General features: G+C 43.5%; 2 protein-coding genes across 2 annotated transcripts in view; one reads left to right on the top strand and one right to left on the bottom strand.

The window, feature by feature from the left end:
- CUL1 (cullin 1) overlaps positions 1 to 25,518 on the bottom strand; it is a 304,698-nt gene that overhangs the window by 144,921 nt on the left and 134,259 nt on the right. The window lies entirely within an intron of this gene.
- On the top strand, positions 2,551 to 10,136 carry PDIA4 (protein disulfide isomerase family A member 4). The gene is made up of 9 exons (XM_057431547.1): positions 2,551 to 2,795; positions 4,259 to 4,464; positions 5,111 to 5,249; positions 5,751 to 5,956; positions 6,632 to 6,790; positions 7,899 to 8,050; positions 8,457 to 8,613; positions 8,707 to 8,940; positions 9,483 to 10,136. The coding sequence occupies exons 1-9, from the start codon at positions 2,566 to 2,568 to the stop codon at positions 9,896 to 9,898; spliced, it is 1,899 nt and encodes a 632-aa protein (XP_057287530.1). The 5' UTR covers positions 2,551 to 2,565; the 3' UTR covers positions 9,899 to 10,136.

The following is a 25,518-nucleotide window of genomic DNA, read 5'->3' on the forward strand; positions in this document are numbered from 1 at the left end:
GGGTGAGTTTGCACTCATAAAACCCAATTTGTAGGTGTTGTTAACTTCTTTATGTTTGGCAATGCCTTCCTTAAGCCAGTTGGGAAAAGCTGGAGTCCTGATGTTACACACTACTGTCCTGCCATCTCGTCCTAGGAGGAGGAAGTGTGTGTGCCTAATGCCCATGACAATGTATCCCCATCAAGGAAGTTTTATGTTGTAAAAGCTCTGCAGAGCTTTTTGTACAGGATTCTGTACAAATGTACAGCTCTGTAGAGCTTTTAGGGACAGATAAAAACTTACTTTGGTGATGTTTGTTGGATCTAGTGGTAATGATGTTTCCGTAGGTGATGCTTTGTTCTCAGCTTTCAAATTCATGAGTCCATGCACAGTAGCTGTGGTGGCCTTTTTCCTCTCTTCGGGACAGGTAGTTAACATAGTAAGCAAGAATGAGAGTCACAACCTGGTGGTTAGTTTCAGGCATGCATGTGCAGAATAGGCTGGCTAGTTTTGCTAAGGTTCCTTTGTGTGAGGAAAAACCCAAGTCTGAAGTGATTTGCCTGGGAAAACGATGGGCATTGGACAACTCCGTAGGAATTCAGGCACAGGCTGACCATGAGCAAACACCCTGCAGTGAAAATCAGCCCTCAAAAGTGCTGGGCACACGTGTCAGCAGAAGTTTTGACTGCTGAAAACTAGCTTTTTCACCAGGGTTGTCCCATAGTTATGTGACAGCTGCAGATTCACTTCCAGGATGTCTAACAGTTCAGCCCTTTAACTGCAAGTGCTCAGAGGCAGCAACACAGGAGGCATTGTCCACTTGCAAATAGTGCTTTTTGCTGCTTCATAGAGCAGCTGAAACAGTAGTAGTTCTTTAAGAAATTTAATCCAGGTGACTACTGTTGTGTGATAAATAGTCTCCTGTGCTCTCTCTCCCCATCAGAAACTTTAATATTTTGGTGGTGAATAAAGTTGGGTTTTAATTAAAATTAACACATTTTTGTCCAGGAGCACATATTGTTTTCTGAGACCATATAGGCTTATTTCTTTAATACCTTCTCCTAAGAGAAAAACAGCTATTGCAATTTAACAGCATCATTTTGTCCACTGTGAGCTTGTTCCTATAGTCTTCAATTGGTCTGAGAACAGTGGGGTTTGGGGTGGTTTTTCATACATGGGTACTACACATTTATCATTCTTAACTTCAAAATTCCTGGTGAAATCAGAGCATTTTCAGGATTCTCATGCTGAATCAGTAATTCACATGTACGTGATTTCCTGTCCTGCTGCAGTAGCTCCTGTCAGCTTAGTCCAAGGCCAGTTAAGTGAAGAATAGTTTTGATCAAGAAACCTCAGTCTGTTTTGGTATTTTGTTTTATTTGTTGGGTTGTTTCCTGATCCTGGGATTCCAAGTGGTTCAAAGGGCCTTAGTTTTGTGGTTTTCCAGTTTTCATTTGGGATGAGGTGTTTTCACTACTTGGTTTGTGACTGAAATTCCTTTCAAGTCATTCAGGAAGGTCTGCTTGCCTCAAGTGATAGCATTTAAACAAAAGTTTAAAGGAGCATTTGAGAGATGAAATATTAAAGAAGCCATCTCAAATTCCAAACCAACAAAGACTGAACCAGTTTAAATGTCTTGGCTTCAGGTTTCACATGCAAACTGCTTCAGTGATTCAACAAACCTGCTTTCTCTTTGAAAGACCCTTTCTGGACCAGCAGTCTTGTTCTCCTTAAATCTAAGGCTTCCCCAAAACCTCTTTGAAAGAACTTTTCACTCTGTTAATTTCAGAAGAGTACCTTGCATCTGCAAAGTTGGTTTTCATGGGACTCCCACGACAGTCACTTTATTATTTGATTTACACCCAGGCTGCAGACTGGTGCTGATCCAGAGCAGAGCAAGTTGGAACCTTCTTCAGTGAATAGCAGACCTGAAATATCACTGTAACTGAGAGATAGACTGAGGTTGCGGGAGTGGGATGGAGCAGTCAGGAACAGAAGCATAACGTTCAAGTGCTACCTCTAAACCACCTTGCAAACGATATCATTTGAGTTTATAGCAAGTCTGTTAGAGGTTCAGATTGGCAGAGCATAGCAGTTGTGATGTTACAGGTATAGTGAGTAAGGGCGCAAGAAACGCATTGGGGAGAGATGACATCTGCTTTTTTGGTGCAAGGCACCCAGTTTTTCTAGCCACAAGTTCCTGTGCTTGAAGGACAGCCCTTTTGGGGCATCTTGGAGGGCTTCTCTTTGAATTCAGGTGTCATCTGCATGCCCTTCTTGCCCAATAAAACAGGTCTCACTTCCCAAATTTCAACAACAAACACAATGTACCTTGGTGGCAACTGTCGCATAGGTCTGTATGTGTGTGTTTTGTTAGATTGCCCATAAGTGCAAAAGTACATCTTGACACTTTACTGAAATACTGATATTGTTGGCTGGTGTAACATAGACAGAAGTGAAATGGTCTAACATCTGAGTCCAGGCTCTGTGCAAACTGAGGTAGCTGTCATTGTAAGCTGTGTTGATACCTTTTGTCTTAACCGCAGGATATACTTAATCCATCTTTAACCTGGTAGTGTTATTTTAATGTTAAACTTGATACAATCTAATCCATGTTGTGTTTTTATCTTTCCAGAATCTGTTATAAAAGAAACTGATGATGACAGTGATGATGATGGTGATGATGATGAAGATGACGAAGATGATGATGATTCTGAAGTTAAAGAAGAAAACGGTGTATTAATCTTGAATGATGCAAACTTTGACACCTTTACTGCAGACAAGGACACTGTGCTGCTGGAGTTCTATGCACCTTGGTGGGTTCACAGCCTGAGCTACGTCCTTAGGTGCAGGATGGGGTGGCTGTCAGGGGCTTCTCTTACAGGACACAGTCTTAAAGTGAGTTAGGCTACAGTTCTGAAGATGATGTAGGAATATCTTACCTGCAGGAGAAGCACTGGACTCTGCCATATCCCAGGGTAGGAGACAGTTCTGATGGTGTGGAGGTACTCTTTTTCCTCACAGATGTGGGTCATACTGAGGGATCCCATGCCAACTGAAGCACAGTCCTGGTTCTGTCCCTGTTCTGTGCCTGTCAGGGAGCAGAAATATCCCCAGTGAGCCCTAGAAAAGTCATGCAGTGTGGTCGTGCAGCCTGCTATAATCCTTTGGCCTGGTCCACTGACAACTTGCGTGCTTGCTCATCTAGATGGAGGAATGGAGGAGGCTTCCCTGGTAGGGGTATGGCTTAGACGTTTTCCTTCTTAAGCTTAAATCTCTGTCCTTGCCAGAAGGGTATAGTGGAGTAAGGACTTGTATGAGGCACTGTTTAAACTGGTATAACAAACATCTGTGTAATACGTATCTTCTCTTGCATCCATTCTTATGGAGAAAAACAATAGGGATGGTTTGTGAGGGGTAAACAAGAGCAGAATATATTGGCAGTCAAGTTGCTGAGTTAGTGTTGCAGCCAGAACCTCTTTGTGGCTTAGTGGTATAAATACAACTTACTCATTTGTCCTTTTCTAGTCTTTGAATAGAGAGGGGAATATGATCTTGTGTGAGGTGGAGTTCCATTTTAACTAGTGCCACTCATCACAGAGTATCCTATCCCTCCTTGGCTCTAGGTACTGTTTCTGCAGCTATAGTTTTCATGCATGTCTGCATGAAAGCTGAACATGAAGCGTAATTTATCCAAGCAAAAGGGTGTGTGGTCATCACAAACGAAACACCTTTTGTTTTTCTACTCCCCCTCCTGCCAGTTGAGAGGCTGATGAGCACAGGCTATCTGCTATGCTTTATTCTCTTGTTTTTCCTGGTTTCATCTTCAGCTTGTCAAGCTATATTTAGCTTTTCTAATGCTGGTATCCTCTGTCATACCAGCTTTTGCAGCAGAAGCCTGTGATCTTCCCCAAGAGTTCTGCTGTGGCCACAGAGTGAGAGCAGATGCTGTGATACTGTGGTGGGTGTTAGATTTCATTAGATCAACTGCTGAGTCATTTTTTTTCTTCAATTCCATTCAGGGTGCTAGGTAAAGGAGATTAATCAAGATTAGGAGAAGCGAAGTCTGAATAAGACTATACTGGGAGGGAAGTGGGGAGGAAGGAGAAGTGTGATACGAGGTGTGCAGTGAGATAAAACAGTTGGGGTTTGAACAAACAGCACATTAGCTATAGTAACTTTATATTTTCATGAGCTGAAAATACAGCAAGACAATGCATACTGGAGATGCAGAGTAGCAAAATACATTTCTCCTTCTACTTATGTCTTCCTCTGGCAGGTGTGGGCATTGCAAGCAGTTTGCTCCTGAATATGAAAAGATAGCCAAAACTCTCAAGGAAAATGACCCTCCTATTCCAGTTGCCAAAATAGACGCTACTGCAGCCACTTCACTAGCAAGTCGTTTTGATGTCAGTGGCTACCCAACCATCAAGATCCTGAAGAAAGGCCAGCCTGTTGACTATGATGGCTCTCGGACAGAAGATGGTAAGCAACAGTCCTTTGCAATTCTCTGTAAGAAAGCAAAGTAGTATATAGTCCTGCTTTTTCATGTGACTATTTTGAAGGACTTTGGTCTTAAGCTAGTTTATATCTTAAGCAGAATAATATTACGAAGGCTGAAATTTTGCTTCTCAATTGGCTGCATGCGAGAGACAGTTTTGCAGGTAGTAGGTAATGCTATTATTGGTGAACCTTTCTAGAAATATGATTTGAGAAGAGGAGGTAGTCTCATGCTTGTTAAAGGATCAGCTAATAGAAGCATCTGATCTATACACTGACTGTATATAAAGCCACTTGGTTTTTGCTTAGGGAGTGTGTCCAGCTGCAGTCAGAGGGGAAAAACAACCTTTTGTGTCTATCTTGAGGTAGAATTCTGTGCGCTACAGTGCTGCAAGGTACTGATCTGTGTTCTGCGTAAGTAAGATGCCCTGTGGGGTGACGAGAAGACCTCCTTGGCAATAATGAAGTAAAGTATAAAGGAGCTTGATTAAGAGAGTGTTTACTTGTAAGCTTTGGTCCAAGAGAGTGCTTGCCACTCTGATTTGAAGTTCTTGATACCAAGTTTTGCATTCAGTATGCTGCTGATATGATAATGCAAACTTGCTAATTGGGTTTTTGAACTCTGTTTCAGCAATTGTGGCCAAAGTCAAGGAGGTTTCTGACCCCAGTTGGACCCCACCACCAGAAGCTACGCTGGTATTGACCCAGGATAATTTTGACGAGGTTGTGAATGATGCTGACATAATCCTAGTGGAGTTCTATGCTCCATGGTAAGCAAGAAGGCAGTCACCTGTACCTTCCTAGCACAGCTGGCCTGAGCTGCTTGGTTTCTGTTGTTATGCCTCATTTTTAAAGAGGCTTACCTTGTGCAGGTGTGTGGAGCTCTAATTCGGACCTAGCGTCATAGTAGAAATCACTTGAAGATTAGGTTGGATCTGTGTCTCAGCGAGAGGTGGTCTCCAAAACTTCCCTGAAGATTCTCCTCGTTTACTCATTTGGGAACACATTGAAAAGATGCTGAAAACCAAAGACAGTTGATCCCTAGTTTAAAAATGGCCTCTAAAAATTAAACTACCTATAGTAATGTGACATAGACATATAGGCTAGCTTCAGATTGAAGAGACAAGTCTTTCTAGACTGAAGTCTGTAGATCAAATAACCCCATTTCCACTTTCTTCATTCTGGAATACTTTACTGTTCCACTTCAGAGGTAGAAGGTACACAGCAGGACTCGTATCTTCTAAAACTGCCCTCCTCTCTTCCCTCCCTAGGTGCGGGCACTGCAAAAGGCTTGCTCCAGAGTACGAGAAGGCTGCCCAGGAGCTCAGCAAGCGCACACCTCCCATTCCCCTGGCTAAAGTCGATGCCACTGCTGAAACTGAGCTCGCAAAGAAGTTTGATGTTACTGGCTACCCAACCCTGAAAATATTCCGCAAGGGCAAAGCTTACGACTATAGTGGTCCACGGGAAAAATACGGTACTGCAGCTTCTGCTCATTCCTATTGTTTGAGGGCTCTGACCGCAGGTGTTTTGATGTATCTATAGGACTTGCAGACTTGTTAACGTCAGCAGTGGTTGTTGTGGAAACCTGGAAAACTCTGTCCTCATACCTACATAGGCCAGCAATATAAATCTGTCTCTAATCTTCAGAACATTTTATGGTGGTACTGTATGTTCCTTTTAGTATTAGGTTAGTTAAATACCCATGGTGAAGTGCTGGCAGTATGAGTAAATGGGCAGCCTTTATTTGCACGGGAATGCACTGTAAGGACTGGCAAAGTACTCAATATTCGGTTTCAGTAAGAGGGAAGGCTTAAGACTATCCAAGTAGAACTTTGGTTCATAGCAAGAGACAGTGAAGCATCTGGAATTCTAGAAAGGAGGGTTACTTGAAAGATGAGCTGATATCCATTGAGCTTATGTTTGGTCACCTCTTCTGAAATCAGCCTGAAAGAGAATATCCAGAACTGCAGCTTTAAAGTCTTGGACTGTGGTTTTGCTGATCTGGTCTTTAAGTTCTTGTGGGAGGGCTGTACAGAAAGAACGGTGTCCACAGGAAATGTGGTGTTAAGCAATGTCTTGGAGGGAATGCCTGGACCTTTCAGTTCAGTAAATGTTCTGAGCAACTTTCTGGGGTGGGTTTGTCTTGCAGGTATTGTTGACTACATGATTGAGCAGGCTGGGCCTCCATCCAAACAGATTCAGGCTGCCAAGCAGGTACAGGAATTTCTGAAGGATGGGGACGATGTCATCATCATTGGAGTCTTTAGTGGAGAGACTGACAAAGCCTATCAGCTCTATCAGGAAGCAGGTAAAATATGAATGAAATGTCTGTTTTGTTGAGATTGAGGCCAGGACTTTGGGCTTGGAGACATCCTTTATTTCTGCTCTTAGTTCAGTGGGAAGAGGCTGGAGAGCAATAGGAGGAAGGAGATTGAAGGGTGATCTTCCACTTGTATTCTGGCTCATGGCAGACTTTGAGACTATAACTGAAATACCAGCTAGTCACAGGAGATAACTTCCTCTTAGTGTTGTGTCCCTAAAAACACGTGGACTAGAAAGGAGGGAAACCTCATAGCTGGGGAATGAATCACAACATAAGGCCTTGCTAGCTTTGCTGTCTGCTATTGCCTGTTTTGTATCTGACAGTTCCAAAGGCTGGGCTTTGCCAACTTGTTTGGGGTAGGCGGACTGGAAAAAGAATCATCGTCCACTCCTGGATCAGTTTAGCTATGGAAATGTTTATTCTTACAAACCTTTTTGACTGTGACACATTGATGATCCTGTTAATGACCATATTTGCTAGCACACAGACTTAAGCACTTGAAGTGTTCGGTCCCTGTAATCAGTCCCTGTCTGTTACATGAACATACAGCTCGCAGTCAGTCTTGGTTTCTGCCACAGCCTTCAGAGCAGAGTGGGCAATTTCCCCCTGGCTATGCCCACTTCTGGGGCTGCTGTTACTTATAGTTAGATTAGGAGCTGATACGGTTGCTCCAGCAAGATACAGAACTGTTTCCCAGGCTGCCACAAAGCAAATAGATGGGCTAGGTGACCTTGTGAGTTCCTTTCCAACTCTACTTTCTGCTATTTGGGGGGAAGCCAAGAGGCAGGAGACTGATAAGCAAATAGCTGTTTCACTGGGCATGTTTTGGAAGCTGTTCAAGGTTTTTGAATATGTAGAGTAACTCATGCAGTCAATGGGTTGTTGAACAGCATTCAAATAGTGCTACTTGAATTGTACATATTTTTGTGTGCTTCTAACCCCTGGGTGAGAGCTGTTCTCCAGACTCTGGGTGTTTTCATGTCCCACTGAGAATGAGAAGAGAGTTTCTTTGCAGTGCAGTCTTAAGATTCCAGTCAGAGGCTGACACTTCACTTCTTGCCGACTTTTCTTCCTTCCTAACCTTAATTTTCAGCTAATGGCTTAAGAGAAGATTACAAGTTCCATCACACCTTTAGCAACGAGATTGCAAAACTATTGAAAGCATCTCCAGGAACAGTGGTTGTCATGCAGCCAGAAAAATTTCAGTCAAAGCACGAGCCAAAGATGCGTGTTTTGGATCTTAAAGTGAGTACCTGATCCAAAGCTAGAAACTTTATGTGTATGGGTTGAAGGTTCTCTTTCTTTGCGTAGATGAGCAGTTAGCTTTGTCTTATTGGAAGCACTCCACTAGATATTTGAGGCAACCTGTTCGTCCCCTAAAGCTGTATTGCTTTGTTTGAGAAAGTTTTATGGAACTAACACAGAGGTTATGTCTTCAAATAATAATTTGCCATGAAAGTTTTCAGTTTAAGAGTAGGATGCTAGATTATCTTAGTGCTCAAGGGTTTGAAGACTATGGTGACAGCATTGTTAGTAACATGCACCTGTTTTTTGTTCATGCATGCATCAGTATTTAGTTTTCAGTACTGTGTAACAGAAATACCACTTAAATGCATTTCTCTGAACTTTTTCCCCAATTTCCCTTAATCAGGACTCTACAAATGAATCTGAGATTAAAGAGCATGTGAGAAAATATGCTTTGCCTCTAGTTGGCCATCGCAAGCCTTCCAATGACGCTAAAAGATATGCTAAACATCCTCTGGTGGTTGTCTATTACACTGTAGACTTCAGTTTTGACTATCGTGTTGGTAAGTTTGCTGAGACGCTGTTCCTCCACTTCAGAAGGAAGCAAGCAGGAAGTGACCAGAAGTTACTAATCCCGTTGTGTTCTGGTTTTTCAGCTACCCAGTACTGGAGAGGCAAAGTCCTGGAAGTGGCAAAAGACTTCCCTGAATATGTGTTTGCTGTTTCTGATGAGGAAGATTATTCTTCTGAAATAAAAGACTTGGGCCTGCTTGAGAGTGGAGAGGATGTCAATGTGGCCATCCTGGATGAAGGTGGCAAGAAATACGCCATGGAGCCAGAAGAGTTTGACTCCGATGTGCTCAGGCAATTTGTGATGGCATTCAAAAAAGGTACAGTTTTTAAAATAGGGTTTGCTCTGTGTCCCCTTCCAAGAGTCTTTCCTGAGGCAATGGCTACAATGAAGTCGTATATGCAACAGGACAGTGCTCTGTGGCTTAAAGCCTTTGGATGATTCTTGCCTTTTTGTTTTAAATCTTAGTTAATTTACTTTGTTGCTTGATCTATGCTTTGGCATCTAGCTATATTTTAAACCTGAGCATGTCTAGCAAGCTTAAAGTGTTCTTGCAGCTTTGAAGTGTGAGGTGATCCTACGTATTTGGGACTAGTATGCTAAATCACTGCCTAATACATTGTGGATGGACAGTCATAAAAAGAGGGTTCTAGGGAATTGTGAAACAAATGGTTGCCTGTATTCAGAAGGTTATTGTGCTGAAAGGTCACCATCAAACTCACCTATGTATCGTGCAGAGGTAAGTTCATTTTCTGGTGCAATGCTATTTCCTGGTGGGATGATGTACTTCTGCCCTTTTGGGTGAGACTGTGAGGACCACTCTTACTGTATTCTAACATTGTGTGTTTTGCTTCCTTCTAGGAAAACTGAAGCCTATTGTGAAGTCCCAGCCAGTGCCAAAAAACAACAAAGGGCCTGTGAAAGTGGTAGTGGGTAAAACTTTTGATACCATAGTCATGGATCCAAAGAATGATGTTCTCATAGAGTTCTATGCCCCGTGGTGTGGCCACTGCAAGAAACTAGAGCCAGTGTACACCGAGCTAGGCAAAAAATACAAGAATGAGAAAAACCTGATCATAGCCAAGATGGATGCTACTGCCAACGACGTGACAAATGACCACTACAAAGTGGAGGGATTCCCCACTATCTACTTTGCTCCGAAGGACAAGAAGAACAACCCTATTAAATTTGAAGGCGGGGACCGAGATTTAGAGCATCTGAGCAAATTTATAGAGGAGCATGCCACAAAACTCTCCAGAACAAAAGAAGAGCTTTAGATAAGATGAGGGTGGTGAAGAAAAATCGTTTGTACATTGTAGTTAAAAGCAAGTTACTGACAAAACCTTGAGAAGAATTAAGCAAGGAAATTCTTGAGCAGTAAAGTAATTACAGTATCTTTTTTTATATGTCAGAAGAGTTTTTTTCTGGACACTGAACTCCTCTGATATGAATGTCTTCCCTTAGTTACGGTTTTGATCTTTGGAGAAAAATACATCCTTTATTTTTTTGTGACTATCTTGAGCTTGGTTATTTGACCCCAATGCAGCTGGTTTTTAAGTTAAAAGATAATACCAAAAAAGAAAACCAGATCCCTCTGCCAAACAGATTTCTCTGTCTTATTTGTTGGTATGGTTACCAGGGGGGCAGTGTTTTGATCCAGTCTTCTCTTCTGTTTATGTTTCTGTATACCTACTCATGTGGCTGTATCACTGTATTCATTGCTGAGGGTAAGAATGGAGGAGGCTTTTTAAACTATGGACAAGTTATTCAGTCCTACTGAGATAAGACACACTGACTCACAAACTAGATGTGCTTTAGACCTGTCTACTTTTGCCCTGTGCCCCTCTGTAGAGACATGTTGGGGTTTCAGGTTTATGTACTCCAGAAGCACCACCAACATCTCAAAGTTGTGATGCTGTAGTGTGGGAAACTTAAGTGTCGCTGGGGCAGTTTTGATGCATGTTTCGTTTTACAAGTAGTGCTTCTCTCCTAGCAGCACTGCTTCCCGTCTTGCAAAAGATCAGTATCATCAGCCTTCCTTCAGTATTTCCTTGTCACATTAGTTTTCAGCTTTCTGGATGGTGTGAAATCTGAAACCACCACGCAATTTTTTTTTCTTCAGGGGAGATGCAGCCTTCTATGTAGCAAGAATAAACCCATGTCCAGGAGGTGGGTATTAAGGTATAATGCAAGTACCCAAAGGGTCCTGCAAGGGGGGGTATGTAACCCTTATCCTTCCCTATTGCAGTTTGCATCCTTGTTGAAGGGACTGATGCCTTGACAGGGCACTGTTCCTTGCTGTTAGCCTGTGCAGTAAAGCATGATTGTTGCATTATCCTTGCAGAGGTCTATGAGTCTGCATGAAGGCTTTCTCTTAGAAATTTAGCTGAAGCTAATGAGCAAAGCTCACCAGCAGATTATGAATGAAGGGGACAGTATCAGATCTCCACAGTGTCAGGGTGTGCTTGAATGCTATTCAGGTCCTGTTGTTTATCAGCGAAAGCTGGGAAGTGCTAAGCAGCTATTCAGGATCAGATCTCAATTGCTGCTTTGTGATAAAGCAGTATAATCATTCATTTCAGGCCTTGGCATTGTCAATCTCTTCATATTAGAGGGTTTTTCTCTACTGTCCTTAAACGTACAGCTATCTGTTAAGCTTGGGCAACATTTCACCTAGAAGACTCTTACCAAGTGCATTATCTTCCCATCATTTGCAGTTTCAGTTTGCAGCTTTTCTGTAGGGCCTTCAAAGGCTATGATCTGTGATAAATGTCCTGTGCAGGCAACAGGACCAAGCTCAGACTGAGCTGAGCACCAGCTGACATTAGTAGTGACTTTGTCAGCTTTAGAAAGTGGACATAGCCAGTTAGCAAGTTCTGTCTGTCCTGTCTGCCGGTTGAGATCAGCTCAGTTCTTCAAATAACACTTCAAGGCACAGACTTCTCGAATCTGTTCTTGAACATTGTTCAGTTTCTATCCTGAAGCAAATACCTCACTTAATACTGCAGGGAACTAAACTGCTCCTGCTTAGTAGTTGCAGGCTTATAGGGATTTACTCCAAAACAGATGTTGTCTAACCGACAGGAGAATATGGCTAAATATAGACCATGTGGGAGGGAGGGTGAGAAGACTGCAGTGAGAGCTGAAGCTCCATTCTTGTGGGGAATAAGTTGTATAAAAGCTTTCTGCTTCTCCTCTTGCAGGTGCTAACTCCCTAACACTGTCATTGCCAGTGCTGTGTTGTTTCTGTAGACTGCTCCCTCCCAGCAGGAGCTGATACTAGTCTGGGTTGAAAACAACCTTTGGGGCCTGCTGGGAGCCCTGGTGGCAATAAAATGCGGGAGGCCCAGGACAGTGTCTAAGGTGTGCTTGCACAGAACTCCAGCCACCACCTTCTTCCTTGCCTCCACAGGTGGAGGCAGCCTGGTACACAGTTAACTTCAGAATTACTGAATTCTGTCCTGGAGCAGCAGTGTCCAAGTCAGATCTGAGTAAGGAAGAGGAATACACTAGCTCTAGTATTGCTAACTTCAGCTTCTTGACAACTGTGAGCTGCAAAGGCAGGTTATGGGTTTAGACTGAGTGGTTGAGGGAATCAGGATCTGATCCATCCCTACGCTAGTGTCATCTGTCCACATTTCCTGTGGTCCTTGGCTGTACCACACGTGTTGGAAAATATCATAACTGATGTGTTTATCTTGATCGCTTCCCAGCAAGATCATAGAATCATAGAACAGTTAGGGTTGGAAAGGGCCTTAAGGTCATCTAGTTCAGATAATCTTAAGGTCCTTTCCAACCTATTGCCTCTCAACTTTGGACAAAGTCATACTGGAAAGCAAACTGCTTTCCTTAGCTCTGGTACCCTATCCCTTGTTCTGTGCACTGTCAACACTGCATCAGCTCTCTGTGAAACTCACTGGGGTGTCTACATCTGTTATCTGTAGAGAGTTAAAGCACTCAGCCTGAGAAGTGCTATTAATATGACTGATAGAGGGAGCTCCTCTCACCTGCTTTGAGCCAGGGCTGCAGGAGCATATGGATCATTCCTGATTATAGTTCCAGGTGGAAAAAAGCCTCCAGTTTGTGCTTCAGCACAAGACTGATATGTGAAGTAATAACAGCTCCTGGGTAGCTCCAGGAAGCCTGGCCTGGTGCAAATATCTGACACATGCATCCTCTAGAAAACAACTCTTTCAGTAAACTATAGTACACCCTTAAGCAGTCAGACTTGAGACTTCTTCAGGGCCAGTTCCTTTCTGTGAATGCTTAAGGACTGGGATAAGCAGCAACTCTAGCAGAGCTGGTGCTCCATAAGGACTGAGTTTGTACTGTGTCTATGAGACATTCAAGGTGAATGCCTTGGGATCTTGATACTTCATGAAGTGGTAGCTTTTTGGTGCAGGAAGAGATTGTTAACAGTAGAGGGACAGGTGTCTTTGCAATCAAGGTTATTACTTCTACTTGAAATGATTTTATACTTCAGAACTGTTAATTATGGTGATGCCTGGGTATGGCCCAAGGTTTGGCAGGTAGCAAGCAAGCAAGGTACTGCAGGGCTTAAATTTTGTGGAAAAGTCTCATCTGTCCTCTTGTACATGAGGCTACATGTTGGGGAGACAGGCTTCCAAAAAGTAGGATGTGAATAAGAATATATAATACAGGTTAAAGGCTTTTCAGAAAGTAGCATAAACTGGGCAGACTTGTGTTTTTTGTGGTAGCCACTACAAACTGTCAATGCTCCAGGAGGTTCTTTGCTCACAGCCTACATTGGAAATGGACAAGAGTTGGAGGATTGAGTATTGCAGGCTGTAAACTCAGCCCTTGATGTGGTGTATTGAGTACATCGAGTCCCATGCAAGCATGTAATGCACTTCATACAACTTGTGAAGAGCCTTGTGCGTGTTAGGGAATTTAGCTTTGGTTTGTTGTGGAAAAGGAGTTCCATAACTGAAGCAGAGCAGGGGTCTGTCAGCAACTCTAGCTAGAGGCACTGAAATGCTGTAGCATCTCTCCTCAGATGCCAGGGCTTTTCAGTCAGTGTTACTGCACAGCTTGAAATATGGAGGTGTAACAGAAATCCCTGAGCATCACTGCAGTATAAATCAGGGGAGGGCTCCCAGTTACCAACTAGGAATGGTTCCCCTTCCTTTCCTGCTGGGTCTCGAGGTACATTGCATGAAGCCATGCAGCCATGGGCAGGAAAAGCATTTTCCTGACATGTGTGACCTGTCTTGGTACCCGTTTCCAGAATCCCATAGAGCTCATAAGTCAGCTTGTTTTCTTTCAGTTTCTTAGGTTGCTCTGCACTGAAGATGGTTCCTTAAGACATAGCTCTGCATGCTCTCAGAGGCCACAGAGTGATGTCCTGTTAATGCTGGGTTTTCTGTATCATGGACAGCTGGTTTTACACGAAGCCACTGTGCTGTTATCTGACTCCTTGCACCATTGCTTTCTGTAGCATTCCTGAACATCTGGACAAGCTCTGTACGCACCATGAAATCTAAATTGTCATGTCTTTGCAGAGGCTGGGTGAGACACCATGGATCTGGAAGGGCTTGGGTCTGAAAGAAAATGGTCATTCTCCAGTTTCATTTCTGCCTGTAGAGGGGAAGAGATTTGCTCTGTGAATTCCGTGAATTGCCATTAATCCTTATGTTAGGAAGGTGGAAGTTTCAGAAATGCTGTTTGTTCAAATCCCAAGGTGTATGTGGTTTGATTAACAAAAAGGTAAAGGAGATAAAGCTAGATTTAATCCAGTCATGCAAAGAAAACTGTTACCACAATTGGTAACCAAATCCTCTGATGGATTTCCATATGCTGGGGTTTGAACAGCCAGTTGTTTCTTCATAGGAAAAGCTGATGCTTGTCAGCCTGTTCTTGCTTAACGCTCTCCTCCTTGCTTTGTCCCAAGTTTGCTTTGCCTTTCTGAAATCCAGTATGCTTTGTCTTGCAACAGGGGAGAATTCATCTGCAATACAGCCTGGTAAATTGCTGCTCAGAATGGTAGAACCAGAGTAAAAGAAAATACAGCAGAAGCTGGGCTCAAAAAAAAAAAAACAACAAATGGTAACTGAAATGTCCATAAAGTCAGAGAAACCAAGCCTAGAAAGGACCATTTACTCTCCTATTCTGATTGCTTTACTTATCAGGTCATTAGTTTTCATCTTTCTGTGTTCAGTCTAATCACTTGTATTTAAGGTATGCAACAGAACCAAAGCTCCATAAGTGCTGATGCTACATTAATACTGATTTCGAACCCACAAAATGCATTCAGGAAAGGGAATTTGCCTCTTAAGCAGTACTGCTTTGAGTAAGGAAGGCAGTTTCTGCATTTGTTTGCCATGTGAAATACTTAATGTGTTACTTCTACTAATGTCTTTGGAAAGTAGATTTTAGCCATGTATTTTAATGTGGGGTTTGGCTGCTCTTTTGTGCTTCGAGTTGTTTCTGATCTCTTACAATCTCAAGAGGATATAATAACTAAAGGACAGCAGGAAAACTCCAGTAGCTGAATAAAGCCATAGCTCTTCCCCAGCCAGCAGATCTTCATCCAGGGTGTAGCGATAGGTGGGTTGCGCTTCATTCAAGGAGCCTGGAAGAGCAGTAATAGAGCAGATGCAAATGCAGAGAGGTGTTTATTGGTATTCTACCCAGTCCATTCAAATGTAAGTGACCTTACTAATATGCCTGACTCTGTTTTGCTGAGAGATCACCCTTAATGTTCGATTTGAACAAACCAGCCAACCTTTAAATAGAAAAACCACATTTTAAATAAAAAAAGAAAAAGGTCACAGCAGGCTTTGTTTTTCATTCTTTCACTTCAAGATGCACCACAAGTATTAAGGAGATCTTGGAAGCATGTTGGTATCTGTAGTGGCACAGCAGTTGGATGTAAGGGCAGCACTTCCGCATGCTGTCCAAAAGAAAAGGTAAAGATCAGAAGGTCTTTGATCACAGTGATGTGGCCACAGCTTTAGTGGTAGGAGCAATTCAGTGTGTGTTCAGTTCTTGTGGTTTTTTTTGTCCTAACAGTGCAGCCTGTTTTGCTGAGAACTGTAGGAATGGCCAACCTTCATCAGACATACAGTACCTAAACTCAACAACCTGAAGGATCCTGTTGAGCTGTGGGTGTATAACGAACAAGCCAACCTCTTGGCTGTGACATGCTGTAGTTTGAAAGACCAGACCTAAGTCAGTGATGGAAAACATACTGCTTGGAAAGGAAAAAGGAAATAACAGGCAGTACTGGGCAATACAGCTATCAATCACCAGTATATGCCACTAGAAAATACAGATCAATAACTATGGAAATGCAAGAAAATCTGGGAGATTTCGGCTGAGAAATTAATCAGCTCAATCATAGAATAAATAGAATAGTATGAAGATGTTATAGTGGGAACTGTAGATCCGTTACTGTTTGGAGAGGGGAAGGAAGAAAAAAGGCACAAAATTGATTTTGTTTGAAACCTTCCTCATTTTCATTAATGGCAAGATGAAATCAGTAACCAATTTAGACCACACATTTGTAATGGTGATAAAAGATTTTAAAAGCACTGCCTGACTCAGAGAGGTGCTCCTCTAATAGGCAAAAACTAACAGCTAAATTTAGTTGCTTCAGCAACTTTGACTTCAGGGACTCCATCCAAATGCACTCAAACATATTGCTGGACTCGTTTGTTTGCCACCGGAAAGGAGCACTTTTCATGCGGTTCTCTAGTGTCTGTGATGCTTCCTTTCTCCCAGGTCAAGTTTTCTTTCTTCTCTTTCATTAACTTGAAGCCAGTGTTTACCTTTCAATAATAGGAAAGATATATCCAGCATTATGGTGTCAATGACATTTCCCTCATCACAAGTCATGATTTATTAAGTCAAAGACTAGGCACCTAACAATAGGTAACCTAAAGTTTGGTATCTGGGATGCACCTACAGAGGGGAAGATCCTGCTGGTTTGGGAAAATTAAGCACCTGAGACAAGATCCAAAACAAACAGGGTGGTGAGTCAGGAGCAATCAAGCTCCAGCCACCAGGAAATGTTGAGTAAAGGGCCCAACACTCACCTCTCTTCCAGGCTTAGACAGGTTTCTTGAGGTCCTGGGAATGTGCTGGCAGTTTGTTGTGACCCTCAGCATCAAACTCCCTCTGGAAAGCAGGTGCCAGACATGCTCCATCAAAGAATTTCTCTTGAAGCAGGAGGTGTAACCTGTTTTTATAATGGGTTTCTCCAAACTGCCCTGAATTCTTCAGTCTTTGCCTCTCCTGAGGTGGCCATGTTCCCTGAGCCAGGACTTTGGATCGTTCATCAACCCTCCCCCCCTTCTCCAGCATCACAGTTTCTCCTAAAACAAAAACCTGATATGCTCTTGGGTTTCTCCTACAGCTTTAAACCCCTGCAATTTCTGATTCTTCCTCCCTTCTAGCCTTTATTTTCTATCGGGTTTTCAGTCTCTTTAATGCAGGGTTTAACTATTTGTAATGCCCGGTCACAGTGAAGCCTGCAACACAGCTGCAGAGCAGTGGCTGCAGGAAGCATGTGGTTGAGAACCCTGTGTCCCCCCGGTCGCCATCCACACTGGCCGCTGTGAGGTGCAGTTACTCTTTATGCGGCAAGGTCTGTCTCAAATGGTCTTCTGTAAGGAGCACCCTGCTGTGCTTTTGCGTGTCGCCGAGCTAATCGGAATTAGCAGGATCTGTTCTGTGCTTTGGAGGCTTGCAGGCAGAGTGAACCACCAAGAATTTGGTGGGAAGGATATCGAGGTAACGGGTTTTTCCTTTTTGGGGTGGTTTCCCTTGTGCTCAGTAAAACTGAGACACTGGTAATGGTGGATGAATAATGCATAGAGTTCCCGGAATGGTTTGGGTTGGAAGGGACCTTAAAGCTCAGCCAGTTCCAACCCCCTGCCATGGGCAGGGACACCTTCCACTAGAGCAGGTTGGTCCAAGCCCCGTCCAACCTGGCCTTGAACACTGCCGGGAACGGGGCAGCCACAGCTTCTCTGGGCAGCCTGTGCCAGCCCCTCAGCACCCTCACAGGGGGGAGGTCTAATCTCGGTCTCCCCTCTGTCAGGTTAAAGCCATTCCCTGTTGAACTGTCACTACAGCCCCTTGTAAAAAACCCTTCTCCAGGGTGGTGCAAAAGACCAGTCAAGTGCAGTAGTGGGAAGGGGGGAAAGAGAGAACGAGGAGATCAATCTGTAACTGACTGTGAACAATCAATTGAGATAACCCACTACATTCGGACCAGCCGAGAAAATTTTTCCCCCACGAAGTAATTTATACTACCCTCAGTCTGAATCCTCCTAAGTAAGGGCTAGTGGGGACGAAGGGCTGTGGTGTTCCTGATAGCGATGCGTTCTTTCTTTTAGTCGCGACAGTGCGATGAAAGCCACGACAGCACCAAAACGCCAGGAAAAAGCCATCCCTTTCCTCTGGGCGGCCGCGCCGCATCCTGGGAATGCGGGTATGCAAATAATGAGATCCCGCGCCCTGCTGCTTCCCGCCCCCGGGGAGGGGTGGCTGGAAGCGGCAGAGAGCGTTCGCTTCTCCCGTCCAAACCCGCTTCCAGCTCCCTTCAGCGCTCCCAACACCGAAAAAGTGTATTGAGTCACCCTCGTGAGCACTTAAGGGTAGCACACGGTCAGGAGCAAGCTGCTAGATGTGGAACTTGGTGTCTGAGAGCTTCCCTTCGGCGTGTTTTACAGCTGCTTCTGTGTGTAACGAGCACAGTATCAATAAGCAGTGGTTCATGTGATTTAGTTTCCCCTGGGCTGCTCTCTCCTTTCTCAAGAGGGCTGTTTTTGCTGAGGGAGCACAGCACATCCCTTCTGCCTAGGGGAAACTTGGGCCAGATGCAGCCACGTTCTCTCCTTCTGTAGTAAGTGGAAGGTAATCTCTCTAATAGCAGCCTTTTTGCTTTCCCGAAGGACTATGATTATTGAAGGAAGCTGGGTTCTCCTAGGCTGGCAGGGCTCTCTCAGATTTTCCTTTAAAGGCCTGTGGGTACTCATCTCCATTAGGTTTAGTGTAGTTTTTCATTGGAAGTGTCTCCATAACTGACTTCACCAGATGCTTCCCTGCTCCGCCTCTCGTCAAACTTGTGACAGCTTCCTTGGGTGCCTGCATACATTCTGGGGAGAATCTGTCCTGGTTAAAAGATGGGCAGGAGAATGTGCAGTTTTATCCCCGTGGTCCTGTTCTGGTGAGTGTACAGCAAGGCAAAACATACCCAGGCTGCATGTGATTTTTGTGCTAGCTGCAGAATGGCACAAGTATTTGGTTAAGTTCCCAATATATATGCAGGAGGCGACTGTGTGCCTCTCCCCCATTGCTACGTTTTCACAGTGTTTCCCCCTTGACCCTTCCCATAGCCATGGCTATAGGTGCTCTTTTCCTGTGCTGGCCTTGCAAACTGCCACTGTAATTGCTATTTCATGACGTGTTGAGAGGAGCCCCAGCGAGAGTATGAAAGTCTGATGAAGTAGACTTAAAAAATCTAGTGGCTCTCTTGGATCTGGAGTGACCCATGATTATAGACAGAAACATGGCATAGGTCAAACTGTAGCAGGAAAGGAAACTCGGCACTCAGTCAAAAAGCTTTCAGAAGGGCTCTGTGTTACATATAGAAATCAGCTAGATGACCCCTCCCTGCAGCAGCAAAAACTGAAACAGAATGTGGTAAAGCAGAGAGAAATCCTTCAAGGGCAACAGCTGCTGTACTTGCTTTGGAAACGTATGGTAAACATTCCCTGCATTTTTCCCTGATTGTTCATTTTTTGTCATGTTGAAGATACCCACCTGTAGAAAAGGTGGGTATCTGTGGATACCCATGGTGGATACCCATCTGTAGAAGATGTAGTAAAAGGGTGGTGCTTAAATATTTGGGTGCATTACTGCTTCTGATGTTTTGACTTTTTGTTTTGCAGCTTTTTCAGCTATCCAAAACTAAAACCTTCATATCCAATCTATCTTGTGTTTTCAGAGCATGGGCTGCAATTAAATGTAGCCAGAGATACTCACGGAGATGCTAAGCTCCTGCACTTTGATATTTATTCTTCCTTTCCTCTTTTCTTCTATGAAAGTTTTATTACATGTCATTACTACAAACTGAGTAAGTTCTGGTCTGTTTTATTTAGTCTGGGTTTCTCTTTTACTTGCTTATTAGAAGGTCATGACTCAGATCTTTATCTGCCCAGCTTTCTCTTCTGGAACCAATTACAGGAACACAAATCAGGTCCAACTTGTTGTCTAGTCCTGCTTACAGAGAGAACTCTTCAACAGCAGAAAGTATTGGAAACTATTTGGAGGCTGTGGTGCCATTCATTGTGGCTACAGAAATTTTCATTACCAAAGAATTGTTTGCAAAATGGTTTATTTTATCCATGCTCTTTGGATTCTCTGAAAATTGGGTTGGTGGGTTTTTTTTCCAAGGGAATGTTTCACTGTACTGTAGCTGTCTCATTCCAGCTAGCGCATGAAATGGAAACCTATTACATCTTATTTAAAACTTGCTGATAATTAGGCCCACACCTTCAGTAAGTGTAAACCAATATTGCTTTATTAACATCAATTACTGTTAGCTATTAGCTACCTCGAAAAGGCACCCACATGTCTCAACAAAACCAGCACCCCCTCTGACAGACAACAGTAAAAATAACAGGAAAGAGACACTTGCCTGCAAGCTCCTTAAGGCAGAGATTTAATGCGTTCCAATTTACATCAGCTACTGTCTTTGGAGTATTCACAGGGCTAGGACAGTGTCAGGGAGTGATACACACATATTGCAGCACGTTCTTTAAGCATATACCTCCTTTAGATGTGTAACCTGCCACTGGTTTAAATTGGCAGGGAATGACTTCTTAAATTATGGATCTGTATTTTGAGGACAACAGAGAAAATGATTTTATGTGACACCGTTAGCAGCACTTCCTTCTGAGGCCAAGCAAGACTTGGTTTTCTCTTGCCCAGTGTTTCATTCCTAAAAGACAGAACCTGTATCACTGTGAAAACATTTTGTGTTTTCTGGGGTGGGAAAAAAAAAAAATGAAGTATCTGGAATTAAACATTTATTTTTTTTCCTGTTTAGCTTCCATACAATTCAGATTTTGGGAAGACTCTCCCCGTTGGGAATTCATTAAAATGATTTTATTTAATCTCTGCAGACTATAGGTATTTATGTATTCAGAGTCTTCTAACACCTTTCCCTAGGGAACGCTTGCTGAAGGAGTAGCAAAGCTTTTTTGGCAGAGGTAATGATGTTGCATATTTGCAATTATTATTCCTTACGCTAAGCACCTCATACCTCCAGAATTCTGTTTAAACAGCAAAACAAACTTCTACTGATAGGATAACTTTGCCTAGAGAGAAGGTACTATGTCTGACTGTACTCTGAGCTATGTTCTGGTCAGAATGCTGGTTTCGTTTGAAGGAGAGAATTTTGTAATCCATTAGCCTTATGTAAAACTAAAAGAAATGGAGAAAATTTCACAAGAAACTTGGTCATATCACGAGGAAGATGATTTTGGCGTATTTTTGTTTACCACATTTGACTCTTGGAAATTTATGGTGTAGATGTTGTGGCCAAAACTATTGCAATGAGTGTCTCAAGACTGATGTGGAGGCTAGGAAGGCAACAGTTTTCCTTTTGCAGCTTATTTTGTGGACAGTGGATAACTCTTTGGCAGACAACTAGCAATGTTTTTGTGGCACAAAGACAGACTGTTCTGCAGAAGGTAAAGGTGTTGTGCCTGGTGGAGCAGGCACCGCACCTCTGTAGAGGGACAGGAATGCAATGAAAGCATTAACTGTGGGTCTGAGGAGCGCATCCACCTCTACACAGGGGAGTTACTGTCCCAGTAGGTAGAGCAGGCTTTCCTGCAGTGTGGTGCAACTCCATGGAGGATATTTCCTTCCTCCTAGGAAAAGAGCTCTCTGGCATCCATCTCTGGAACTGGGGCTAATGGTTGATGCCTGGATTTTGTCTCCCCAGTGGAAATTGTGTTGGTCTCAATTAAGTCACCTCAGCCTTTTTTTCTTGGTGTGCTGAGCGCCGTGGGTCTGGAGCTGGAGAAGCCCAGTGCCTCTGTAAATAAGCTACTTTGATCCTAGAGAGACCTCTGAGTCTGGGAGAAGTGATTAAAATTCCTAATGAAATTTCCACTTGGGTGATCAAACTAAGAGCATGTGATTGTACGTGCCAATACCTCTTCCACTATATCCTGTATATCACATCCCTCAATGTAACCCTCAGCTGTTGCAGCGTATAACACTTAGCAATAATAAGTTAGCTAGCTTTTGTTTTACAATATTGTAGTAATTAATATTCTAATAATTGACACTCTGGGTGATTAATAAAATCAGTCTATGAAACTTCATTGGAAACCTAGCAGCTGAATACAAATTTCACAGGTTCAATATGTTTTGAAGAGAAGGGATTTTCTAGAAGAGTAGTCATCATGCAAAGAAAGGCATTCTTACCCCCAAATGTAAGGTACAGTGTGAAGACAGATGTTGATCTGACAGTTGTATTTAGTAGGAATTTATCTACTTATCTATTGACTGTTGCGGTGCTCAAGGCCAGGCTGGACAGAGCCTTGGGTGACACGGTTTAGTGAGGTGTCCCTGCCCATGGCAGGGGGTTGGAACTGGATGATCTTAAGGTCCTTTCCAACCCTAACTATTCTATGATTCTATGACTGCAAATCAGCTATGAGATGTAATCAGCGGAGCTGCCTGATACAGTCTTGGTGGACACCCAAATACTTAGTAGAAAGTTCTAATGTTTAAACCCTGAAAGTTTAAATTTTAAATTCTTCCTCAGTTCAGAACTGCTCATTTTTTGAAGGAAATGCTATAAGCCCTCCCTTTCCTTGCATTTCTTATAAGAGCATACGTTCAGCCTTTTATTTTTACAGTGATTGCCTCTTCTACTCAAAATCTGGGGCCTCCAGAATATTCAATGAAGGATTTTAATGAAGCTGCTTGTACCCAGTAGGAAAATACATTAGAAACCGGCATTTTCCTAGCAGCAATGTTAAGAAATGGGACCGTATACTGCCTTCATAGCTAAATCCCTTTGGAGCTGGGTGTACCAGCAATTAAAGTGGATGCAAGGAGAACTACTGGCAGTGACAAAGAGATGCCCCATCCTTGGAGACAGCCAAGGCCAGGCTGGATGTGGTTCTGGGCAACCTGATCTGGTTGAATATGTCCCTGCTCATTGCAGGGGGTTGAACTGGATGAGCCTTGAAGGTCTCTTCCAACCCAAACCATTCCATGATTCGATGTTTCTGTGCTATTTATGCCTAGAACCCCCTATTCAACCATGGCAGGCAGTGCGGGTGCGTTGGAATAGCTCTCTCCAGCAGGAGTGATGTGTTGGGAGGGACGGCAGGGATGCCGAAATGAAAGAGATTGATCCTGCATACAGCTGTGGGGTGGGTTCTGCTGGGTCTCGCTTATTTAAGAGGCTTTCTTTATAAATGAGTGTGTTTGCCTAGGAGATGTGGCAAGGGAGGGAGAAGTGGTTAGAAAAGAGAATCAAGATTGGGTTTCTGAAGCAGGAAATCTCCCTGTGAGAGCAGAGCAGGCTAGAATCATACACTGTAAATATGTAAATACGTAACATAAGGAAAGAAACATTAATCCCTCTGAAGGCAGTGATGAATAATGCAAACATCTGTCCTCACGCACTGCACACTGCCTAAGTTTTACACAGATTTTACACAGCGCTTTGCAGGAGACTGGGGTGGGTCAGACATGGCGTCTCTCACCACAGACATGGCAGCGCTGAGGCTGGCCTGAAGCACAGCCCCACACATGGAGGGGAGAGGCCCTATGGGGAGGCCCTCAGGCACTGTGTATTGCCCCAAGGACCGTGGGGAGGGAAGCAGTGTCCTGGGATAGGGCAGGACCCATCCTGGAGGAGGTGGCTGAAAGCTGGGATGAGGCAGGAGAGAGAAAATGGCGGCGAGGCCTGTCAGCTGAGGTGGATGGTGCAGCACCAGGAGAACAGGCAGCAGCTCAGTGGAGGTATGCCTCATATACTAACTGATAATTCACACCAGGCTCTGAGTGTTATCCCTGAAGTGCATATCCCTTGGGATTATGACGGGCCATGTCACTGTGGTAGGAATGGGGGGAGCTTGTGGGTGGGGAGTGTTTCAAGATGGAGACAGCTGTTTTGCAACCACCACAAGCAGGAAAGGGAGCACAGTTACTATCGCATTGATTAACAGTGCTAAGTTAAATATTAGTATGTGGCAAAGGAGTTACTGGAAGGTTATTTTTGGCCCTCATGAAGAAAAATTTCCACACCCTTGGAGAAGGGATATAGTGAAATACTCTTAGGAGGGAAATTGGAACTGGTAAAGAAAATCCTGAAGGAGTTTATATATAGACAGTGGATTTAAATCTGTGACAGCAAACAGGTTTCTACTGGTATATTCATGTCATTTGGGTTTATGGAGAGGTACATGGCTCTGGACTTGCAGTGCTGTGCCTGCAGAGCCCGTGGTGCAGTTGCACCTCAGCCTGCTCTGCCTGGGATGCGACGAGAGGGAGGCTGTGGAGCTGTGGTAGGTGTGTATGGTGAGACTGCCTCCACACCTCGGTCCACAGCAGGAGCCTCTTGTGTGTTTGTGGGGCTGTAAAGCATTTAGGAGGTAGGCATAGCTGAAAGGAAGGCGGGGGAATGGGAATGGAAAAGAAAGCTGAAGAGCTTTCTAGTAGTATTTTAGTAGTTTTAGTGGTTTTAGTAGCGTTTTTGAGTAGCGTTTTAGCCAGCAGGTTTCAATAACTGAACAATAAATGCAGATTTCAAGCAGGTGCGAAATGCTGAGGTAAATAGCCTATAGGAAAATAAACCTGCTATGATTGAGGATATATTCCTCCCAGCACAATTAACGTCTCACAGGTGACTTAAAACAACATAACATATAACCACCCGGTCTAGAAAGAGGGGGCTGAGAATGCTCAAGGCTACATGCTTTGAGCTGACACCTGTGGGAAGCATTCATCAGATAAATATTTGAGGCTCATGATGACCTAAAATCAAATACCTTTGTGTGTAAAAGGAGGACCTCCACCTCCCTCAGGTGCTGTAATCTCTGATAGTCAAATGACACATTTGCTGGAAGCACCTAGAGCAGAAATTCTTCTATGTGAAGCATTTAGGCAGTCGTCACTTAATTTTTGCTGTTTATCCTTTTGACTGTTCCATTTCATTAATCTGTAAAAAGCATGCTTGAAGTTGTACGCACAATGTATTAGAAATGAAAACCATATCATTAGACTCTTTCCTCCTCTGCCCCCAGCAGCGAGTAACACTTTCAACTGCCATTGCACAAATGCCTTTGAAGCACAATGCCTGTGTTGTTAACAGTGGTAAAAATCAAGTATCGGGGACTGTTTCTCAAAGAGACTGGGGAAGAAAGCATATTCCATGAGGGATTAAGATTAAGAAATATAATTTATCTCAATGCTCATTTGTTCCAGAAGATCAGAGGCTAATGAAAAAGACTGTCATCTTACCCATTAAAGGGAACAGCACCTACAAATAATGGTGAAGACACTGTAGCACTTGAAAAAGCGGCAGCAGGAAGAGGAAGGTTGAGTTACATGTGTGTACTGTCAGGAATATTCCCAAACCAGGGCAGCTGCATCCTTGCTTTGTCCTGCCCGTTGGAGCTCTATATAGATGTTATGTCTGTAATGTTTGGTTGCAAGTGATACTAAAACAAAAGGCAGGACTTCAGCAGCAAAAGACTAGTCGAGTGCAGCAGTGGGAGTGGAGAAAGAACAAAGAAATCTGTAACTGACTGTGATCAATTAATTATAAATACCACTGCCATCGGACCAGCCAAAGTGTGTAAGCTGCAGCAAAGCAATTTATACCTCCGAGATT

This window comes from Pezoporus wallicus, unplaced genomic scaffold (genome assembly GCF_028554395.1).
Source record: "Pezoporus wallicus isolate ANWC-B61680 ecotype Strahan unplaced genomic scaffold, APGP_CSIRO_Pwel_v1 scaffold_11491, whole genome shotgun sequence".
NCBI lineage: Eukaryota > Metazoa > Chordata > Aves > Psittaciformes > Psittacidae > Pezoporus > Pezoporus wallicus.